This window comes from Nyctibius grandis, chromosome 3, assembly GCF_013368605.1.
Source record: "Nyctibius grandis isolate bNycGra1 chromosome 3, bNycGra1.pri, whole genome shotgun sequence".
Classification (NCBI taxonomy): Eukaryota; Metazoa; Chordata; class Aves; order Nyctibiiformes; family Nyctibiidae; genus Nyctibius; species Nyctibius grandis.
In genome coordinates, this window is record NC_090660.1 from 78204248 (window position 1) to 78227659 (window position 23412).

The 23412-nt window shown below is 39.2% G+C and overlaps 1 protein-coding gene across 1 annotated transcript; it reads left to right on the forward strand.

The window, feature by feature from the left end:
* The first annotated feature begins 1172 nt into the window (after window positions 1-1172).
* Window positions 1173-22956, forward strand: PI15 (peptidase inhibitor 15). Its single transcript, XM_068397071.1, has 5 exons — window positions 1173-1445; window positions 19012-19130; window positions 19414-19546; window positions 19693-19808; window positions 22821-22956. The coding sequence occupies exons 1-5, from the start codon at window positions 1173-1175 to the stop codon at window positions 22954-22956; spliced, it is 777 nt and encodes a 258-aa protein (XP_068253172.1).
* Window positions 22957-23412: the final 456 nt, after the last annotated feature.

Sequence of the window (23412 nt, forward strand, 5' to 3'; positions counted from 1 at the left end):
TTGCATAGGTTCCGTTTCCTGTGACTGGGGCAACAGCAGTTTGCAAACTCTCTGCCCTTCATGTTGTTCCTTGCATGCTTGAAGAGCTGCATAAAATAATTTGTGCCAAGCCAGCATGATGCTCGTGAAATGAGGAAAAAAAGAGACACGGAGGAAAAAAAGGTAGGAAGTACCGAAAAAAGAGTCTCTTGCATGTTGCCTCTTTGTACTATAGAAACTGGGGGTGTGACTGAATATCCAAACCACCTACACTCCAGGGATGCCACCCAATCGCTGCCTGTGTGCTTTGCAGAACTCCTCCCCTCTCGTTTTGGCTAAGCAGAGACCTTTAGAGAAACTGCCTGTTCTGGCTCATACAGACTGTAACATATAAAAGCTGTTAGCAGCTCCTGTGGCCAGAAGCTTCAAAACCAGCAGAGTTTTGTTCTTTGGGGGTTTGTAACAAGAGACTCTCCTTCATGAAGGTTCATATCATCATATAGGAGAGTGCTATATACTGAGAGAACAATAAACTGTATTCTTTTTTTCCTTGGTATTATCCAGAGGTAAGCCATTCAGCTCAGTAAGTTTGCTTTGCATGCAGTTTTATCAATGCTCATAACATTTTGCTGAAGTTAAGATTTGAATGCTATTTCTAAGATGTCCTGTTTTCATGCTTTATATGTTGTCTTTTGCCTACTAGTTTATCTGTGCTGCACTGTGTCAAAACAATCCATGCATATGGGATAAGTATAGCCTAGGATGTATTTTTCATTTTCAGTGGAAAACATTCTGTGAGGTTTCTCGCAGTCTCTCTATTTAAGATTTATAGTGTGATTTATGGACTGACCTGGTATGATAGCACTGTCACTATTTCAGTAATACTACTAGCTCTGATCATGTAAGTCATGGTATAATGATACTTCATTTGGTGTGTTTGTAGTAAGAACGTATTATCACTTAATACAGATATTGAAAATTGCTCAGTAACACGTGTTCTGACTGGATTGTTTTTATGTTTGAGCTGACAGACAGAATCATTTTTCTGATCACAGCCTGCCAGTTCACTTTGTCTTACTACCCAGATGTACAGAATCACATCTTTGACATTTTTTCTTCTACAGATCTGTTTTCTACTGCCCTGACTTAAAGCAGAGTACCTCTGTGGCCTATCTTTCTCCTTTGGCCCCAAAATGACAGTAATTGCTGCAATCAGTTGTGCTTTCTTATTTTCCATTCTCTATGAAACAAGTGCATTAGTGTTACCCAACTCCACTGATCTACTCCTGTCAGACAATAATATCACTGACATTGAGACAGCTTTGGCAGCTCATCTGGACTCTGCAAAAATTCCCAAAGCCAGGCGGAAGCGTTACATTTTGCAAAATGACATGATTGCCATTCTTGATTACCATAATCAAGTCAGAGGAAAAGTCTTCCCACCTGCTTCCAACATGGAATATATGGTAAGTGAACTTTATTTCAGAGCAAAGAAAACTGTAAGTCAGTGATTTCATTTTCTTAAACTGATTGTGAGGGTTTAGTTAAGTAGACAAATGATTTTTAACTATTATTGCTTAATAAATGTTCTTTCCTTAAATTTTTTAAGTTGTATTAACGTAAGCAAGCAAAAGCTAAAACTCAACTCTGAACGTCTTACTTGACCTGCCGAATTTTCATTTCTGTGAGTAGCCCCAGTGAAGCTTCTGGTACACAAGTAAATGAAGTTGTGAGTTAACTGCTTGTTGGGCTGAAGAATAGTATGTGATCACAACATGTGATTGCATGTGTTTAAAGTGCTAATCATTAGTGGCACCATTGCTTTTGTGGAGTACACTGAAAGTCATTGCCCTGATGTACACAAAAATGTAGCCAATGACTGTTTCTAATTTCTTTCACACATAGTACTTTTGGAGACAATATGGTAAAACTGTGTTTGCAAAGTAATTCATCTGATGCACTGTCTGTCTCATGCTCATGTGGTTTACTTACTGCATATTGTTTGTGTGCACCTAATATTTTATTTTTCCATCAAATACAATGCTGCTTTTAAATGTTACTCTAGTATGTAGGAATTCGGTGTGCTCAAAATGTTATGTTTGCAGCAAACACCTTTTCCCCTTATTGGCAAATACTCATTATGTGAATTATCTGTTCCTGCAGGTATGATAGAAGTTATTCATTCACTGTGATTTCATACTTGGCACTACGAGCTAAAGTAGCGTGTTTGCTATTTTGTGTTCCAACTTTGAATGCATGCATACTGTGGACCTCTAATGTTAAACATAGGTTGGCCAAGCAAAAATTTTTTTACCTTCTAAGTAAGGTATTCACACTGTTTTGAAAGAACAGACAAGTTGTGTCAGCACCATAATATCTGCTTAAAGTCACAGAGTTTCTCATATGACAACAGACAGGTTTGAGAAACAGGACACCATCAGCTTGACATAAAAAGAGGATAATAGTAATAACAACTCCTCCTTTTTAGCAGCTAATGACTAACAATTTGGACATCTTTCTATCACAGATGTTACCTAAATCTGGATTTGATCATATAATCCGCTTAGCACATCCCAGCAGCACCTCAAAATGCTGCGTGCACTCAAAACGTTGCAGGATGAAGGCCTGTTGCCATACCATAGGCTGAGTTTGAAGTTTGGTTAAGTGGAAAGGTCAGAGACAGAAAAAACAGAGAGGTCAGAAGTCAAGCTCAGTCATCATTTTCATTGCTGTGCTCTCCACTGGTGTTTCCTTTGATTCTGCATAAATAAACTTTGTTGTAATGTCTGAGGGAATGGCAGCCTACCATGCCCTTCCTTGGCTTGTGTGTTTTAGAAATGTGCTCCTGCAGTTTGCTTAAGTGAAGCCAGCACCCTGTCATATTCCCAAGAGTTTTGTAAGTGCAGTGTTCTTAGCCTGCTAAGTAAAAAAAAAACTTCAAAAGAGAAAGCAGTGTTCCTTGATTAAATCTATTTTCATGCACTCATATGCATAAACTGCCAAGATTTTACCTATATTGGTTGGGTATTCTGCTGCAGCTTTGCTCTGCGATGGTACCATGCAAGGTTTGATACAATATCAGGACTGAAGCCATGCTTTGCTTTTTAGAGCTTACATGCTATCCTTTTCCTTGCCCATCTTACTATTGCTTTTACCAGTACGAACCAGCCATAGCATGTACCTGTGTTCCCGTCAGCATCAGCCCCATCAGTAGTCTGAAGGGCAAAGTTTAAGGCTTTCTCTTACATTTGATTTCCCAGTCTGAAAGTACTTAGGGATTTCATGCTGCAGAATTCAGAGCAGCACCTCAAGCTACATAGGTAGTGATTCAGAGTGCAACTTGAACTTCGATCTCCAAGTGGCAGCCAACCCCTTTGTCATCAATTCTCTTTCAGAATTTAGTTAGTCTGTGTGTGTCCCATGTAACTTTACAGAGCAAAAAAAGCCCAGTAACATCACACATAGCTTGCTCTGCCACCTGCTTTGTAGACATGGCAGCATATATTTAACTTTTTTCCTCTGTGGCTATGGAAATGTTTTGGTAGGAAGGTCTTGAAGATGACATGGTGCTGTAAGCCATACCAAGACCGGGGACCCCTGTGTCAGTAATGCCCACTTGAATTTGCTTAGTCCATTCTTTGGTGTCTGTATAGTTTCAGTGTATGGCACAGCATCTGTTGTGTCTTACAGGGACACAAGGTTGCTGCTGTTATACATAAAAGATGCTGTGTCACTCAATACTCATTTTCATAAATAAGAGAGCAAACACATTGTCATTACCAGCACTGTGCTTGGAAGAACCTTACAGAGTGTGTGTTCCTGTCCTGAATGTTATGCAAAAGTGCAGTGGTAGTGATGAAAATGCCCTTTCCCATTTCCCCTAACAATGGCTAAAAAGGATGTCACATGTTAAAGAACTGGAATTACTTATAGGTGCATTAGATTGTGGAAATCTCTTGTGTGTTGAAGTAGAGAAGGACTAAGCAGTTTGGAAGCACAAGAAAAAGATGTTTTTTCGTCTTTTCTCTGTCCACGGTCATACTAAGTTGTGTTTTGTTCTTTTTTTTCCTAATTCTGTTAGGAACTCTGTTCTTCTCATGAATTGCTGTATCATGTTCTCACTTCTGTACAGTTCCATATGCTTGTTCTCCTCACCGGTAAGAACTCAGGGTTTAGCCATACAGGTTGATTCTTGTGATTGCAGTTCTCCACTCCCAACCTTTTTTGGGCTTTTCTCCTTGAGACATCCTGTTCCTTCCCCTAATGCAGTCTGCTTCTCACATGTTCAGTTCATTTGTAGATACTTTGAACTCCTCGGGCATTATTCTGTCTGCCCTTACTTTCTGGAAAGTTTATGTGCTGTAGGACTTTGGATGAGAGGTCTTGAAGAATGGTTTTGAATGCACATGCATTAGGCAGGGGAGATTCAGATGAACACTGCAGTAACAGAGCTGGGGGAGTGTTTTAATTCTCTTTAGGAGAGGTTGGTCTGAATGCTGCTCCAGCCTGTTTTTGTATGCAGTCCGCAATGAAAGTGGACAGCTGGGGATTCAAAAGCAACGATGGGAGACATTGTTCTACTATCAGTCCCTAGTGAAAGAAACTAGTGTGTCTTATGCAAGTTAGACTTTGGGAAATCTTTCTCTTGGGACATTAGTACCCCATGCATCATACTTTAAAGTAGTCCTCCTTTTGGTTGTAGTTCTGGTATTGCTGATGCTGTCAATTTCCTGCAAGTACAAATCAGTATGTATGTGTCAGTGCGTATGTGAACAAAAGTTAAAGGAAACAAGAACTTTCAGGCCTATAATGTAGAAGTGATGACCTTTTCTTTTAATCTGGGTCTTCTTATGATATCCTTCATTGGAAGGATATTCTTCATCCTAAGACTGTCATTCTCCATTTTTTTCTTGTGCTCTGAAAGCTGATGCCATACCTGCAGAATGAAAGATCACAGAATCACAGAATCACAGAATCAACCAGGTTGGAAGAGACCTCAGGGATCATCGAGTCCAACCGTTGCCCTGACACCACCATGTCAACTAGACCATGGCACTAAGTAAGTGCCATGTCCAGTCTTTTCTTAAACACATCCAGAGATGGTGACTCCACCACCTCCCTGGGCAGCCCGTTCCAATGTCTAATAACCCTTTCTGAAAAGAAATTCTTCCTAATGTCCAACCTGAACCTCCCCTGGAGAAGCTTGAGGCTATGTCCTCTTGTCCTATTGCTAGTTGCCCAGGAGAAGAGGCCAACTCCCACTTCACTACAACCTCCCTTCAGGTAGTTGTAGACTGCAATAAGGTCACCTCGGAGCCTCCTCTTCTCCAGGCTAAACAACCCCAGCTCCCTCAGCCGTTCCTCGTAGGTCAGACCCTCCAGACCCTTCACCAGCTTGGTCGCCCTCCTCTGGACTCGCTCCAACACCTCAACATCTTTCTTGAAGTGCGGGGCCCAGAACTCAAAACAGTATTCAAGGTGCGGCCTCACCAGTGCCGAGGACAGAGGGACGATCACTTCCCTAGACCGGCTGGCTACACTATTCCTAATATTGGCCAGGATGCCATTGGTCTTCTTGGCCACCTGGCCACCCTGCTGGCTCACGTTTAGCCGGCTGTCGATCAGCACCCCCAGGTCTCTTTCCACCGGGCCGCTTTCTAACCACTCTTCCCCCAGCCTGTAGAGCTGCATGAGGTTGTTGTGGCCGAAGTGTAAAACCCGGCACTTGTTCTTGTTGAACCTCATGCCGTTGGTCTCGGCCCATCTATCTAACCTGTCCAGATCCCTCTGTAGGGCCTTCCTACCCTCCAGCAGATCGACACTCCCACCCAGCTTGGTGTCATGATGACACCATTCTTTTGACCTGGCAAAGGATGAAAATCATCCACTTGACTTTGCATATTGTTTCTGGAGAAAGCAGAAAGGTTCTATAAAAATAATGATTCAGAAGAAGTGAGGTGTAGAATTGCCGCTAGCGCTCTAGTGTGAAAGGTATGTAAATCTGCAAACACAGGGGAAGTCTGTGAACAAGCAAATCCCTTTCCCTGAATTCTAATTCTGTACTACAGAGGCCTGTATTGCCTTTCTGGAACATCTTAGCTACTCGGTAGACCAGTAAAGATTTGCAATCTGTTGTCAGCTGAAATTTAAGTCTCATAAAACACGTAATTTAGTATGCATTGGTACTATCTTTAGGCTCCCAAAACATTCATTAATGAAATATCAGTTCCTATGAGAATCAAATGTTATTTTTACCTTCTCTATAATCATGCCCACTTGAGGCCAGTTTCTTAAAAGTTCATATGGTCTTTGTTGTAACCCACGTCACTGTGTGCATGCAAAACCTTGTTGAGCAGATGCTTACATACAGGCATGCTCTTTACACTTTTGCATGCACCAAGCAGAAGCTGTAGCTCTGATGTAGCTGGGCCTTAATGGGCATTGAACACTATGTTCCATGGTATTCCCATAGGCAAAGTGGGAAAATCTGTTCTAGTTAAGAGTACTCTAAGGTGATCTGAAGAACTTATTAAAGAGCCATACAGAAAGACAAGCTGCGAGAGTAGTTCACTGCTGGCTTGCAGAGTGGGATTCTGCAAGGATGAGTCCTGAGCCCAGTACTGATCAACACAGTTGTTAATAGACTGGCAGTAGCATGTCTAAAGTATAATAGATGGAGCAGGATTGCACACTCGACAACATGAAACTGAATGTTTGTGGAATGCTCTCTGAAGATTTTCAGAGCAGAAAAATGCTCTAGATAAACTTGAGCCTGCTTGTGTATAGACAGCGTTCTGATATAGTTTCAACTCCTTTTTGTTCAGTGATTGCATAAATGCACTTTTGTATTTGGGAAAATCTGCCCCTCGTTGAACATGTCACTTTGTAGGACTCAAAATAGTAAAAGATTGCCAGAATAGCCTGAAAAGTATTAGTTTGGGTACCCAGGAGTTATTTCATGGCAACATAAAGATAGTTTCTCATGAGCTGGTGGCAGAGGAGCTGGAAGGGAATGGAGAATCTGAGTCTATTCATTTCTAGTAAATCCACATGAAAGACCGTGATAAAATGGACAAAGGAAATGAACAGTTGTTCTAAAAGAAAAGTAACTGTGTTCCAAAAGAAGCTCCTGTAGTCCTGTGAGGGAGTCCACATGAGTCATGGGGGAAATCTATACAGCCCAGGAGTGATCCTCTTTGCTGAAGTGATGAATTTGGAGACTTCACTTCCTGTCTACAAAGATCTGCAGACAACTTACAAAGTCATGTCAGAGAAGCAAGAAAATATCCCACTTAGTGGTCACAAATGTAAATAACTGCATCATTATTTCACTCCTAGATTTGAAAGTCTTGATAAAATTTTCTTGCTGTCAAGGTGATCTTAAAAATGCTCTGTGAATATGCAATAGGTAATGGGTAAGACAAAATGAAAAAAAAACTCCTCCAAGTTTTCCAAAGTCCTATTTAATACCTAAAGCCTTTTATATAGACTTGGAAAAAGTGGATTGATTTGGTTTTCTCTCCAATTCAAAATAATTTCTGATAAATAAGCTCCTCAGCTTGTTTACCTATTTTTTTGCTGTTGTCAATGTGGTTTCTTACAGACTATTCTAAATCTTAGAAGACATTTTGTTCTTGAGTTGTTTGCCCTGGCTCATCTGAAGTCCCACTGAAATCATCCATGTCTGTGAGTAAGGACTGCAGGGCTAGTTCCTTCAAGATTTATGTCTAATGGGTTGGATAGGATCTCTTAATTCATATAGTTTATCCCTGCCCTGTTGCAGGACTTCCTTCTGCATTAAATACATATGGTTTTCATCTTGCCCTCTCCTGAACACATATAGTGATGCTGTCTCAGTCACATCTCTTGGCAAATATTTTACCGTAGGAATAGAAATGATTTCCAAATGTCTAACCTAAATATTTCACTCTAAACTTCAGATAATTAATCTTTATATGCACTTTTTAACTGCCCAATAGAATTTCTCTGCTTTTTCATTTCAAATATTACCCTTTACATATTTACTGACAGTTTTCTTGGCATTAATTGGGAAGCATGCATGCATATAATGTTTCCTTAATTTCCATGTGCGTGTCTTACAATACGTCTGCATATTGGAGCAAATTACAGTTGCACTCAATTTACAGCTCTTTTGTTAAAACACTGAACAGCACCCTTAAAAGTCAAAGCAGATTAGGTCCATCATTTTAACTATGCATGTTTAAAGACACAAGTACCATAATGCAAAGGAGAATTTACTCTGGCAGCCTACTTTTTCCATTGAATAGCCCTGTTCCCTTAAATCTTATATACATGCTGAAGACTGAAATAAGTAATCAGATGATGAGTCAGGGTACAGAGATCTTAATCTGCTTTTCATCACGCCAGAGCACAAAGTAAATCTAAGTATAGTCCACCCCAGTCTTCTGTGAGGAAGGATATCAAGGAACTCGGAGCTTCCCCAGTGTAGTCCACATACCCCAGTTTGCTCTGTGCTGGGAATTCACAAGTTAGGTGAGAACAAATGAGAAGGGGGGTAATGATGAAATGTGTTCACTGGTTCCAGTTTCTCCCTCCTACCACTTGTGTTTCTGTTTAGCCAGCTGAGTATGTCTCTTCTGCCTGGTGCCATTACCCATCACCGGGAGTGTCTGAAGATCATGGGCTAATGAATTCTGGTATATCAATCCTCTCAGGAAATTAGAAGAAAACAGAAAGAACTGATGTTGTTTCCATGGTTACAGTTAGGGCTGTCTTTCTGCATGACAGTTTTGAAAGGAAGCAGACCTTTTACAGCATACTCGGCCTTTTTCTGCAGTGGAGGCAAAACATGGCAACTGACAGTAAGCTGAAAGAAAGCGAGAGTAGATGGAGCTTACTTTCTGCTAGTTTTGGCACAATAGAGTTAACTAGCTCTCTTTTGCCTCACAGGTGAGTTTATCCACTTATCTATTTCCTACTGCACCACTGTCCTATTCATTGGCTATCAGTGAGATGTGGGATGCTGCTCATTTTTCTAGCAGAGTTTCATCTACAAAAGGCTAGGAATCCCCATTCAGTCTCAGTAATTGAACTGATGTTCATCTAGGGTCAAATTCAAGTGGATGCTAGCTATATGAAGTACATAAGCCATCATTTATGTTCAGAGTGAATGACAGAAGATCTGTTTAAGAGTTGAACAGAAAGGACCTTTCCTGGAAAGCACTCCTTGAAAAATCTGAAGAACTTCTGCAAAAATGCTATTGTTGATAAATATTGTGATAAAGAATGACTGTATAAAACTTGCTGTGATATTAGAGCTCCTTTCAAATGTTTTATGCGTAAGAATTTTAAAACATCCATCTTGCTAGAGTTTCAGGAGAGAATATTTACATTATTTAAATTCAGTATTAGCAGAAAGCCTTCTAGGAGTTTAAGCAAACAAAAAACAACCTAGTAAAGTCTCAGATAGAAAAACAGCCTGCCCAGAGCCCTCAGAATTAGACATTCCTTTATTATTAAATGTAGCACCTCTTGAACTTCTTGGCTAAAAACAGAGACAGGGCATTTTTCACAAGAATCTTGATCCAAAGTACACAGCACTTCGTTTCATACATGAATGGAGATGATAGTAACCTTAAACCTCTCAACATTTTTATCCTCTTTCTGTACCTGAAAAGAAAACCTGAAAAGAATGGTCTATCCAGGTCTGTGGAAATGTGTATCCTAAAGACAGCAAAAGATGGAAACCCCAGGATAACCACTTGTTTGCTTTCTGTACACAAAATACTGTCTTCAGCACAGGCACCTCCACACATGAATGCATCTGCAAGTGCTCTGGAATGGGTTTTGAGGTCTATTTTAACTCAACTGAGAACGAACTGGTTTTGCATCTCTATCTGTACAGTAATATCTGTTAATTTGTATCAAGAGAAAGAATCTTAAATTAGGCTTTCTTCTTCCGAGAATAAAGAACTATTGTTCTTTTCTTTATCCTGCAGAAAGAAGTTGCTATGTGTTTTCTTTTGTGTCATGATGCAATATCTTTCACTTAGAGCTACTGAGAAAATAATAAGTATTTTCTTTGAAAACTTTTGAAGAAATTAAGAACATTTTTGTTTTAATGAAAAACTTCCATGGTTAGTAACAAAAAAAGTAAAAAATGTGGATTTTTTTAATACAGAGGAGAAACAAAACACTGCAAAAGAAATACATTTTTCATTCCTATTTTGTGGTTTTGGGAAAAGACAATTTGCTCTGATCATATTTAAAATGATAGAGGTCAGACACCTTCCTCTTCAGACTTATAACCAATTGTCAGGGTGACATGGAGCTAGACAAAGTTTGGTCCTTTTTGTTACCAATTCTGAGATAAGCTCTTGCTAGCTAAAATATGCCTTGCAGTAGGTTAGGAAAGCACTGAATATTTTAAGATATGTAGCTCTGACATTTAACTTTTCCAAAAGCTAAACAAATAATAGCATATCAGGGAAGCTTATTGTTATTAAATCTGACAGCCTACCAATTTTCTTTGTTTCTTATTGTTGAAAACCCTGGTGCCAAACATGAAAAGAAATGCAGACAACCTTTAGAAGAAACAAATTGACTATTAGCAGTGGTCAAGCTTCAAATGATAGGAGTTTGAATTGAGGCCAAATAGACACCCAGGAATATAAATTTCTGTATAAAATATAGACTTGAACTTTCATTAGAAAAGAATTTCTGGCAATGAGGGTTCTTGGACATCTGTCCGGTGATGCCCTGATTACTGTAAGACAGACTTTCTAATACTGAGACCTTCAGAAGTGTGAATCAGACGTTTGGAGGCTTGATTATATGAGAGTAAATTGACTATAAAACATTGCAAAGTTTTACTTTGAGTTGCAGTGGAGTATTGGACAAGCAGCTTGATGTATTAACCCTCTATTTATTTACAGAAAAATGAAGTACAGAACTGGGATTCCCATCAAGATTTTTTTCTCCAGAGGGCAGACTTTGGCAATTCTCTGTGTAAACTTTCTAATTAGTACCTAATGCATTTGGGAAAAGACTTGCACATGTGGTAGGCACCAATTACAGTATGCACAGAAAAATTTCTAACAGGTGGCAGTTGAGAGCAAAAAGTATTCATATTCTGAGAGAGAGAGAGAGAGAGAGAGACACTAGAATCCAAATGATCTCAGAGCCCAAATAAATACATAAAGTTTGCCAAATCTGTCTGTAAATTCCAATGAGCTCATATGTTTTCATCACACAGTATGTATTGAAAAAGGGAAGGCAAAGAGATGAGGCTCTTTCAGTCACTCTGCTGAAAAAGCATGCAGGCAGAGGGGCTGGTGGGTTGTTTTATTAAGCTTTCTGCCAGATTTAGGATAGTGGACCTGGTGGGGGGTCCTACATAAACTCTCTGAACCTGAAAATGCTACAGGTTCGACTATACAAAAGAGAAGGGGAGAATCTGTGCATGGGACCCATGCATGCCCCACAGGCTGCTGTGGGATTTCTGAGAAATGGCCACCGCATGTGCAAGCGGTACAGCTGGTGCAAGGCTGCACAGCTGAATGACCCATGAGGACAAGATCTGCATGTTGGAGGGTAGCAGCCCACATCTGCTAATCCACTTCAGGACTTGGACTAGCAGCTGTGGAGTGCAGCTGCACAGACGGACTGGAGATGTCAGAAGAATGGAAGCACGGTTCTGTATCGCTTGAATGCTTTAAAATTACTACTAGCAGACCCCGTAGGCTCCCAGGTTAAAAACATATCTTTATGGATTCCCCAGTTAGTCCATTTCTCCTAGCTACACAGTCTGTCAGCTGACAGTCTCGGGGAAGGAGTGCTCTTACTTCTTCCTTTTTTTTTTCATGTTTTCTTTGCGACTATGAGGGCTGTAAAGTTAAATGCTTCTAAAAACATCCAGTTTACACACAGATACCCACACAGAATGAGAAAAGGATGAATACAGTGTATCACTGTGTATTCTGCTCACTTTGTATTTAGATCACAAATTCTTGCTACCTGTTACCATTAATAACCGGTCTAGAGTACTTGCAGAGAAGAGGAGAGTTCATTGTCTCTTTGCTTCGGTAATGATGTGTGTCTCTCATACAACAAGGCATGCATAAAGATATAACAATACTAATTCAGATATTTCATTTGTCACTGGAAATCTGCATTCTGAACTTCAGGGAAGATATCTGATTAATCTGAAAACAGATTAATTTTTGTCTCTGAAAAGCAGGAAATCAGAAAAAAAAAGTTAAATATGTTTCAGCTTTCTCATGGAAAGCCATACTTGGCTAAATGGTCGTCCCCATCTGAATAATACTTCTCCTTTCTCCACACGTTGCACAATGAAGAACCAGACTACTACCGAAGGGTAGGTTGATATATGTTTTTTTCTCACTCCCAGTATTTTCTAGGAATAATGGACCTTAACTTCCTCTTCTTCCAAATCCTGAACTTTACGAACAACTTGCAAAGGGACGCAATTCCATGTGACTATCAGTCATTCTTTTGCAGGTGTGGCATGTCTAGTGGGGGCAACTAAAACGTTAGTTTTCAGTTTACCTTTTCAGCTCTAAAGATATTGCTGGTTTAAGTATCTGTTTTAATTGGGAGGTATTCTACTGCTTGAATGAGTCCTTTTTGTCTACCTATAAGAAAGCTGAAGTGAACATTTTATCTGCATGTACTTTATTTTTATTTTTGAAGTAGTGAGTCATCAGAAAAAGACAATGTAACATCACTCTTAAGGAAAGTAAATGCAGAAAAGTGTTGACAGGTCTTACTGATGACTTTGGAAGAAGCCAGTAATCGCTTTCTGTGGGGGAAAAAAAATCACAGCATGTTTTGCATGTTATCAACCAGATCATAAATCTGAGGATAGGTATCAGCAACATGGAAAATGAAAATTATGAATTGTCTTTCTTTTTTTCTTTGATCGTGTGTTGAAGAGATGTAATAGAAATGGATGCCCATTTTGATATTTGTAGAGCAGCCAGATTTTTTTTCCATTTTAAAATTATGAAATGTTGAAATTCTGCTTGTTTTTCAAATAGTGAGGAGACATCCTCTTACAGAAATGGGAAACAAGTCATTAACATTTTCTGGTATACATAAAAGCAATTTAGGAATATAATATTTTTAGACTTGCAGGGGTAGGGATTGTCTGTTTTTAAGAAAAGCATCCATCAAGGGTCTATAATAAGTTCCAAAGCATTCGTCCTTTCCTTTCTTGACTTAGCTAGTGATACTTTGGATGATCTATAACATTCCAGAACTCATTTGCATCACTCAAAATATGAGAGAAAGCCTTGCCAGTGTAAGGAAACCTTCTATGTCCTCTCTTCTTAAAAAATATCTAAAAAGGTCTCTATAAAGCAATGAGAAACCTTGAGGCATATGATCAAGAAACTAAAGTAACAGTCATACATGACCACTTTTATGATTGAGATTTTCCTCCTATTTCAGCAAATTGTGACAATAATATTCATTAAATGCACCTATATTATGTACTATGTTTCTAGCTCTTCCAGCTATGGAAAAATCTCTCAGAAAATGACCTGATGTAGCCTTTTCTCTAGGTGTCGGCAACCCTTGGATGGCCAAGACGAGCTCTGAAAGACACAGACTGGTTCCTAGAGCCCTGTGGACTGCAAACTGGTGTCTCACAAAGTCAACTTGAAACCCAATGTTTTAGTACTGGTTCCAGGCAGAAATGTTGTGAGGCCTGAGTTTGGACGTCTTACTGACACAGGTTAATTTAAAGAAAAAACACAGTCATGTCATGAGCTTCACTGATATCCAGAGGTCCTGAATCAGACCTTATACAAGAAAAAGTTTTGATTTCTGAACCTTTATGTAATTACACAGTACAAATATTATGAAGTCAGACTAGAAGGACTCCAACCTGTTGTGCAGCGAAACTGAGAGGTGCTCCACGCAAAGAGAAGGTCCTTAAGGAGGGGCTGACATTAGCTGTTTCACCTAGTCATACTGAAGGCCTATACTGAATATACACCCCAGCTTCAATAAAGATACAGATCCCAAATGACATGGTTCCTTCATACCATCAAAATCCTAAGGCCTGATGTTTCATTAGCACCAACGATGGGCTCCAGACCCTGAAAATGATGCTTTGAATCCCTGCTCTGTTTTAGTCAGTGTAATTTAACCAGGACTTCATATATCCATCATTCACAGATGTTCTCAGCAAAGTTTGCATGTTCAGGCTACGTTAATAGATGTTGCAGTAGTGCATTTAAAATTAGGAGTATGACACTTTTTACTTTTCAAGTAAAATTACCACAGGGTAAATGTATCCAGTATGTTTGCAGTAATACAGCAGTCCTTTAGAAAATTTGCAGTAAGAACAAGTGATTCAGATTAAGAGAGCTTCATTTAATTTGTTTTGCATACACTTGTTAAATGTTTTCTACTTACAGGCAAAATAGTGAGGTTGCTGTCTGAACTACCTTGTTGCTTTCAACTTTACCTCCTGTTCTGCAACAGTTTGTCCTCTAAGGCATGTGTTGAGCAGGGTGTCAAGAGAAAGCCACTCCATTTATAGGATTAATACTAGGAGTATAATTCTGACCGTAATGAGAATGCGCAGAACAACTTTGTTTCTAAGTTCAAATTATAGTTAAAAATGGTTATGTACACCATTCCTCAAACTAAATCATAGCTATCAATGTAGGAAAAGGGAACAGCCAATTTTTGTTCAACAAATGCTGTGGACAGATCTTTGTAATATTGTAGTTGCTTCTCTTCTTTTTCTTCATCATAATGTTTATTCAGCTTCACCATCATTTTAATACCTAAGAGGATAGCTGTGACCAGGACCTCCTGTTCTAACAAAGCTGTTCCAATGAAGAACAAAAGGACAGCTCCATCCCTTCTACATATAAATTATCTAAGAACAACTGAGAGACAGCTGTAGAAAGGCAGTGTACAAGGGAACTGTGACCCACAACATTAAAAGGCTTCCCTTGGGAAAGGAAGCTTGCTTTTTGGGCTTCAAGAAATTTTACTCAATGTTAAAGAGATTTTGTTTTACACTCCATTGCTTATTATACATTACGGGAATAACAGAATTTATTTTACTGTTTGTTTACAGAGTGAAACAAAAAAAATCCAACATCTTGGGTGAAATTCTGACCTCACAGGCAAAATTCCCACTGACTTTATTAACGCTAAGATTTTATTCCTGACTCTGAACTAGCATATGCTGTGTGAGTGCAAAGAACACCCCAGAGCTGCCTCATAGAGCCTCATAAAGTGGTCTCTGGTGTTGAAACTCCCCGTGTAGAAGCACTGGCCTGTTCCTTGTGTTCAGTCTGCTTGACAATTTTCAAGTGAAGTGTAGTTCTGAGGTGTTGTTTTGCAGGGAGCAGTGCAGAGAGTACAGTCAGACAGCTTTCTAGGAAAATAATCTTTAGCTGAGGAAAGAAAAATAAATTGGCCAAAGGATGTTCACTTGAAGTTGCCAGTGGAAGTGTGGTGAGGCACTTTAACTCTATCGCAGCTCAGTTAGACCCAGTTGAGGGGTGGGGAGGTTTTCCATGTTGGACCAAATCAGTGATCTGGAGAGTGTGGGGGGGATCTTTATACTGGGTGGAAGGAAGGTGACTGCTTCCCCAACTACTAACGACCTAGTAAATGAAGATTTGCTGTCCCCAGGGAGAGAATGAGCATAGTTTGGCACTGGGAGTTAGCATGATTAGCATTTCAGGATGAGTCATCTCCTCAGATCTTGACCCATTGTGTATGCAAATCCTTCTCCTTTTTCCTTTTGCAATTTTGTGTTCATGTCAGGCAGCTTTCTCTAACGTGTTCAATAGAAACACTGGATTGGCCATCATTTCAGAGTTTATAATTTCATTTATCACACTGGTTTTTTAAACTCTGCTAATTACCTTGAGCTTTTAAATTTCTCCACGTACAGAAACTGCCTTTCTGGCTTTCAAGTTACTTCAGTTTCTCTTTTTAGGATATTTTTCTATTTCTTTATATGCTATTTATCTATGTGCAGTGAAGTCTCATGGGTTCAAAAATCCGAATGTCTTTGCCCTGTTCTCTTACATGCCCAAAACAGGGGACTCTGCTGAGATACAAATTAATATAAGTGTGGACTTAGGATCAGACTTCTTGTGAAAAGGATGAACTAATGGTAGAGTATCTAACAGTTTAGAAGATTTTAGGTCATTATGAGATAATTTTTCTGCTTCAGCCTATATTAATTTTTTGCTTTTTCTTGTGGAGATGATCTAGAGCTAGTCCTAGAGGGACTGAGACCACCTTTTCTTCTAGAAAAATAAAATAAAGAAGTTGAAGCACTTCATCTTCTCCCATGAAATACAAATTATTTCCATAGCATAGGGGACTCTGTGCAAAGGCTTTTCACCAGCCTGCTAATGAAGGAATGAAACCTATATATCACAGTAATGCTTACCTGCCAAACCTACAAATTTTTAACTGAGTTTGAAATAACCCCCTGAAACTTTACCAATCAAGTGCTGCAGATGATTTCTGAGAACCAGAAAATGAAGCTGAGGAGTTAAAGTGGACTAGCAATTCTCTCACTGTCCAAGGTGGGGGCCATGCCTAGTTTAGAGAGGGCATTAATAGTGAAAACCTAATCCAGTCTACACGTTTCTTTCAAACATCTAACATGCTATTTTGCAAGGCAATTTAGTATGTGAAAATATGCTGGGCGGAAATCAGGAGCTCGGTGCTATTTGTGCAAACACAGTACACATTTAGATTATTGTAGGACTGCAGCCAGGTCACTTGGGAGCAAGCACGCAAACCTCATGTTCAGCCTCCTGGCTGGGAGCACTTGTGCCAGAAGCATGATTAATCCCAGCAAAGGAGGGTGTTTATGGGGTGTCACAGTCCTGGCGGAGCTGCCTCTTATGGCTACACACCAGGCAGCTGTGTTTGGACCCACGCATTGGATCCATGTGCTCCTCTGTTCCCCTGGGCCTGGGCAGGCTCCAAACGCCGACTGTGGCCCCGGCCTCTCAGGCACACTTCCCAGGCACACTTTTATGCTTGTAACTACTGTTGCCACATCTTTAAGCCTTTTTGGGGCCACTGATGTACCACAGAAATTATAAAGGGTTATTTGTACGCTGGCCACATGCGGCTAATTGACTTAACGTCAGAGATACAAAGTAGAACAATTGTCTGTACACAGTTTTCTTCCTCTTGGGCTCTGGAGCATTTCCTGGATTTCGGATGGTGCCGTAGCAGCCCCAGGTCCCTTCTCTTGTACCCTAGTGCTCCAGCTTAGCCTTCTCTTCCCAAGTTATAGATTTATGTCTAACTCCTCCGAGAAACTCCCTTCATTTTTCAGAGCTGAAGTCAAAGTACTCCCTGACTTGAAGACTGTTCCTTCTTAGCACGCTTCTTCCTAACACTTCTCTGTTTTGTCCTTTTACTGGCAATTTGCTTTGACTTTGTTCTGAGACCTTTTATGAACAGGTGTAAAGTAAATCTGCTCTGCTTTAAGCACCATCCATCTTACTGTCACTAAGGTGGTTCCATTTGAACGGAAGATCATTTGTGTTAAGGGTTCATATTGATCTCTGTTGCACTTCTTCAACTTTAATCTAGGAGGTACCTCACCCATGCCATATTAGCAAAAGCTTGGTTCAGTGATACAGCAATTTCATAAAATTTACTAAATTTTGTCCTTTCCACTTAAAGAAATTTCACAAACTACCAGATGGAGTCAGGGCATGAATTACTGTCCTAGTCCATGATCTATGGCCAGTCTTTTCACTCTGCAGGTTTGTGAAATTAAAACTATTAATTCAGTGTTAGAAATCATTATTAGCTCATAGTACAGAAAATATTTATGATGTGGGTCACCTTATCCTTTGATAAGTTTATTTCTGACTTTGCCTCTTATTTCATACCTCAGAGAACATACTCTTTATTTCATAGCCACTCAAGATTTATGAGTTTGGGTTGGTGTTTAAAAAACTGCAATGGGCTGGGTAGGCAATTTTGCCACATTCTGTTCCTGCCTTTCTACCTGCAATTCACTAAAACTGTTCTGCACCAAAACATTTCACTCGGAGTACTCAAAATGTACATCTAATTCTAGGATCTACAGCCCACTTGTGTATCACTTAAACACTAAGATATACTAGGATTTGTGTGTACTTGTAATATAGCAGTGAGATATTCTTTATCTGGAGCTACAGCACTGTAGTACGTTCTATTGCTGATATTTCTGTTATTGCTGAGCAAACTTATTTGCTGTGGAGAAAACAGCGGAGTTACGAATCAGACGTGTAAGTGGGCAGCCAAAGCATATGAAGGAGATGGTGTTTAAGTTAACTTGTCATGTTCCTATCATTGGAGGAGAACTCAAGAAGTCAAACTGTCTCTTCTGACAGAGCTGTTATATTTTTGTTCCAGGCAGGGAGCAATGTCAGCTCCCATGCAGAATAAAGTGGTGAAACTCATACTGCACCTGGAAACTATCCATAGTCTTTGCCTTTGTGGAATCCCTTTTCTTGACCTTGTGGCCTCAAATGTGAAAAGCTGCCACACACACTCTCTCTGGCTATAGATACTCCTGAGATTCTATTTCAAATGTATTGGGATTTTGTGGGGTATGTAATACCTGTGATGAATTGTTCTTCCCTGTGTGCTTCTCCTTTGCTTTAACCTTCTATCTGAGTTCCATCCAATGTTTCACTCCTCTCTACACATGGATCTCATCAACACAGAAAGGAAAATGGTAGGAGAATGCCTGTTCAGTGAGGGGCTTTTCCAGAAAAAGGGGGGAGATCTGAATACTTGGCCTCCTATGATTATGTGTGTGGGAATTCTGACCAGCAATAGGGCAAATCCTTCTAGATCCTGTATATGCTACCCCACCTTTTTCTGAATTCAGGAGCTCTTTGCCTAATTACGGATCTGATGTGTTATGATAGTATATTTGTGACTTAAGATACTTGCTTGTTGTGTTCTTACAATGTGATCCCTATTTGTTTTTTCTGTTCTGCGGCTAAGGATATTTTATTTTGCCAGGTTTGGGATGAAACACTTGCCAAATCTGCAGAGGCTTGGGCTGCTACGTGCATTTGGGACCATGGACCTCCCTACTTACTGAGATTCTTGGGCCAGAACCTGTCTGTAAGAACTGGAAGGTAGGCAGATACCCTACAAAACAGTTATTTTGTCAGCCTTTGAACAGCCTTTGAGATCCAGATCTTAGACTGATGCAAGTATCATCCAGTATTCTAGCTATAATTGATATCCATCTATGTTCATTTGGCTTTAGAGTATTATTGCTTAATACTGTGCCCCTAGTAATGTGTGGAGAAATGTGTATTTAGGTGACTTGCATCAGAGGGATTAGCAGCAGAAAGTTCCAAAATACCTAAATCTAAAATGACATATTTTTTTTTTCTGTATTTTAAACAAACCCAGGTATCGATCTATTCTCCAGCTGGTAAAGCCATGGTACGATGAGGTGAAGGATTATGCTTTCCCTTATCCTCAGGACTGCAACCCCAGGTGCCCCATGCGATGTTATGGACCCATGTGCACCCATTACACACAGGTTATATAAATTACATTCTATTCAAAATTTACTGTCCAAAGCTGGACTTTTCTGTGATGCATTTATAGCTCTCTCTCAAATAAATGTGTTTATATATATATATTTCTTTTCAATTTGGACTTCACCAATAATAAATATTTATTCAGATGGTTTGGGCCACTTCCAATCGTATAGGCTGCGCAATCCACACATGCCACAATATGAACGTCTGGGGATCTGTTTGGAGACGAGCTGTTTACTTGGTATGCAACTATGCCCCAAAGTGAGTTGCTTTCTTTTAATATTGTTTATTTTTATACTTCATGCATGTTTTTGTCCTCTTATAGGACTGCTTGCTCCTTTTTCTGCAGCTTGACCTTTATTTGTGCTTTTTCTGCGGGCTGCTCCTTCATTCTAACTTTACATCTGAACATACAGAAAATGCATGATTTTGGTATACAGGAAAAAAGGAAATAACTTGATGCATATGGAACAAAATACAAAACTTGTTTTCTGTTATTGTTGTTATTATTATTATAATTCTTTTTGTCTTCTGACTCCACTTTACTTTCAATTTCTTATTTTTTCACTGATATATATATATTCGTGGTGAGCTAGACTTCCTCAGGTAAGCAATCCCACTGTAGGTCAGGCCCTTGATTTACATGTTGTTGCCCATGAGATACCTTTCCTTATGACCATTCTGCATAAGGGCATCCATAGCATAAGTTTCCTACAAAGTCCATCTACCTAAGCTAAGCTCAGTGTCTACAAATCTTGTCTTGCCTTCCATATTAGGGTCCTTCAAAGTACAGGTCATAGACATCCATAAGTGGCCCTATATGAGGTAGCTGTGCAGAGATATTTGTTAGGCTGAAATGGAGAAATTAATTTTCTCCCAGCATTTCCTAGACATCATCCCAAGCTTACATCTGTGTGCAGAATTAATCAGTAAAGTGTGGCTCTGGGAGAGCTTCGATTTGAGGTCTGGTTTGGACCAGTGCTTCAAAAGCAGCATAGACAGTGTAAATGGCTGGTTTCTGTGACTGTATACTATTAGGCAAAGCCATAGGTCTGTATAGGAATCTAAGAATAATTAATTGAGCATGTTTTCCATAAACTCTCAGTGGCACAGGTCCATTTGTGGTAAAGAATATGCAAGAATATATCATTATTCTAGCTGTTACATGAGCAAAAGAATTTTTAAAGATTTTGCAACTTAAAAAAAGATAGGATTTAGTAAGAAAACTGACTTGGAAAAAAACCCCACCTTTGGAAATCACAGAGATTTCTCTGTCTTTTTGTCTTTAATATCTACCTGGAAAGGGTGGTAAGAAATCAATGTGAGGGAGCAAAGATCAGGCAGCAAAAACTGTATCTCACTTTTAGCTCCACAGCATGGACAAAGTGAAATCAAAGTTTATAACAGAAACCCAAATATTATTTTTTATATATCTCCAATTGAAAAAAATATTAAAAATTACAAACTTCCTAGAATACATCTCTGATGTTCATATATAGGAACAAAATAGTTTTATACATTAGGTAATATTGAAAACTGAGGCATTGTTTCCATATCAGTTAACAATGAATTAATGACATTTTATATTTTCTCAGTCTAAAAATCCCTGTTTCTCAAACAGCAAACCAAAGCCTGGATTTACAAGCTGCTTCTCTGGATGAGATTTTGAGTAGACCTTTGACTCATAGGTAGTGGAATCGGGATTTTGACATCTACTTCTTGCACAGTCACAAAAAAGATATTGAGTGGTCTTGCCTGGTTTAAGTTCATATTCTTAAGAATTAATTAAGTTGAGTTAAGGACATTGGGCTTAAAGCCCTTTGGGCACACATGCAGAAGTCTCTGCCAGTCAACGAAGTCTGTGTCCTTCTGAGCAACCAGCACATCAGAAACTCCTCTAAAGAAGGGGATGAATATTACAGCCCTGACCTGAGTTTTTAAGATCAGAATTTGACAGATTTAGGATTTAGAACTCCAATAATTTTCACTGATGCCATGCTTTAATGCTGAAAAATATCTGTGTCCAAAATCAGGGAAAAAACGTTAAGGAGGATAATTACAAAGTTTAGAAAGGCCCTGTCCCTGGTTATCTAATGGACTTACACAAATCAGCCATGCATTGTATAGAAAAAGAAGCAGAAATCAGCTTTCAGCAAACTCTGGATTTCCATATCTGTTATCAAACTAAATAAATTTCCTGAACACTCAGTCTGCTGTACCCATTTGGAAGAGAAGTAGGAATGAGCAAATTATTTAAGAGATTCCTACTTTCTTCCAAGGCATAACCCAGACCAGGGCTTTTGATCCAATGTAATTGGCTGGGAGGTGGGGGATGAGAAAATGTTTCATAAATAATCGCATTACTCACTGCTATACCACGTCACATGCAAACCAGAGGAAAGTTCTCTGCTCAGTGAGACATAACATTTAAATAAAAATCTAATTTTAACTTTCTGTCTGCATCACTAGTGTTACATGAATCTCTAAAAGCCTGGGGTTTGTATAAGTACTAAAAGTCTGGATGCGTTTTTCAGATGTTCCTAGATCTTTCAGAATTACCTCTTTTCACATGACCACTCTGAAGACTTCTACCCCTTCCCCCCCCCCAGGCTCTGTTACACAGCTCTATTCACCAGATGGGAGCCCTCCTCCTCCTCCCATTAACACCTATGAGACCCCTGCAAATGCCCAAGTACAGTTCTTTTTAATACATTACTGGTGTGAATAGCTTTCTTCTTCCCTTTTCTCTAATCACAAATTCAGCCTCAGAGCTTCACAGTGTGGACCCAGGGCAGTGCAGCCTGAGAATAAGATTTCACTCAGTTTGGTTTTGCACCTCCCAAAAACAAGCTTTTAAGATAACTGCCAGACAAAAAAGTACTCAAGGAAAAACCTTGTACCAATGCTTATGTTGCTAACTTCTCATAAATATAGCCCTCCAGTAAAAAATACTCTGTCCCAGGGTTGGATAGTCAAAAATCACTTGGCTGTAGCAAAAGCAAGAGGACTGGGACTTAACCACAGATACTAAAAGATATGGAATGGACCGCTGGCCTGGGGTGACATGGTCATTCTTCTGGTTTTGGGGAATCGGTAGATTAATGTTTGTCAGCAACCTGCAGAAATATATTAATGTTTGTTTTCAGTAACAGGGCATTTATAGGATATCACTGAAGACATTAACTTTAATCACTCAAAACAAGTATGATTTCATGAATTTATTTTCATCCTCTCTGAAATTACTAAGCATTCCTTTTCTGTTTTTATTTTCAGGGGAAATTGGATTGGAGAAGCACCATATAAAGTAGGAGTCCCATGTTCTGCTTGTCCTCCAAGCTATGGAGGTTCTTGTACTGACAATCTTTGTTTCCCAGGAGTAACATCAAACTACTTATACTGGTTTAAATAAGTTAAGGTTTACATTGTTTTTTTAAAAAAATGGATGAGTAACAAGAGGCTTGTATATTGAATTTTGCACATATTATATATAGAGAGATACTGTAATAATACTCTGATGTTTTCTTTTTGTATGCTTTTGTATAATTAGCATTCAAAGCATAGTATAATTTGGTTTTAACACTTCAGGATTTAAGACTCGCATTAACCTTTTTACATTAACATTTTTTTAACAGAGAGCAAACTAATTTTCACCTTAGCAAGTGTAGCTTCCTGAAGATTAAGTTCTATTAAAAGCACATTAAAAGACAGAATATGACTTCCTTTTAAAAATAATAGCTCCAGAAAGAGAAGGGTCATTGTTTAATACTGTGCTTTAAAAAAGGAGCGTGACATGTAAAGCAACAAATTGTCCTCACACTCACAATGGTTCCTCCCATTTACATCTGTGCTTTCACCTGCAAAGTCA

What these genes read in the sequence shown, in the direction of transcription:
- PI15 (XM_068397071.1), top strand. Translation starts at nt 1,173, where the DNA reads ATGACAGTAATTGCTGCAATCAGTTGTGCTTTCTTATTTTCCATTCTC. An exon ending in CTTCCAACATGGAATATATG is followed by an intron (nt 1,446 to 19,011) that starts GTAAGTGAACTT and finishes TTATTTTGCCAG; the next exon opens with GTTTGGGATGAAACACTTGC. An exon ending in TGTGCACCCATTACACACAG is followed by an intron (nt 19,547 to 19,692) that starts GTTATATAAATT and finishes ATATTTATTCAG; the next exon opens with ATGGTTTGGGCCACTTCCAA.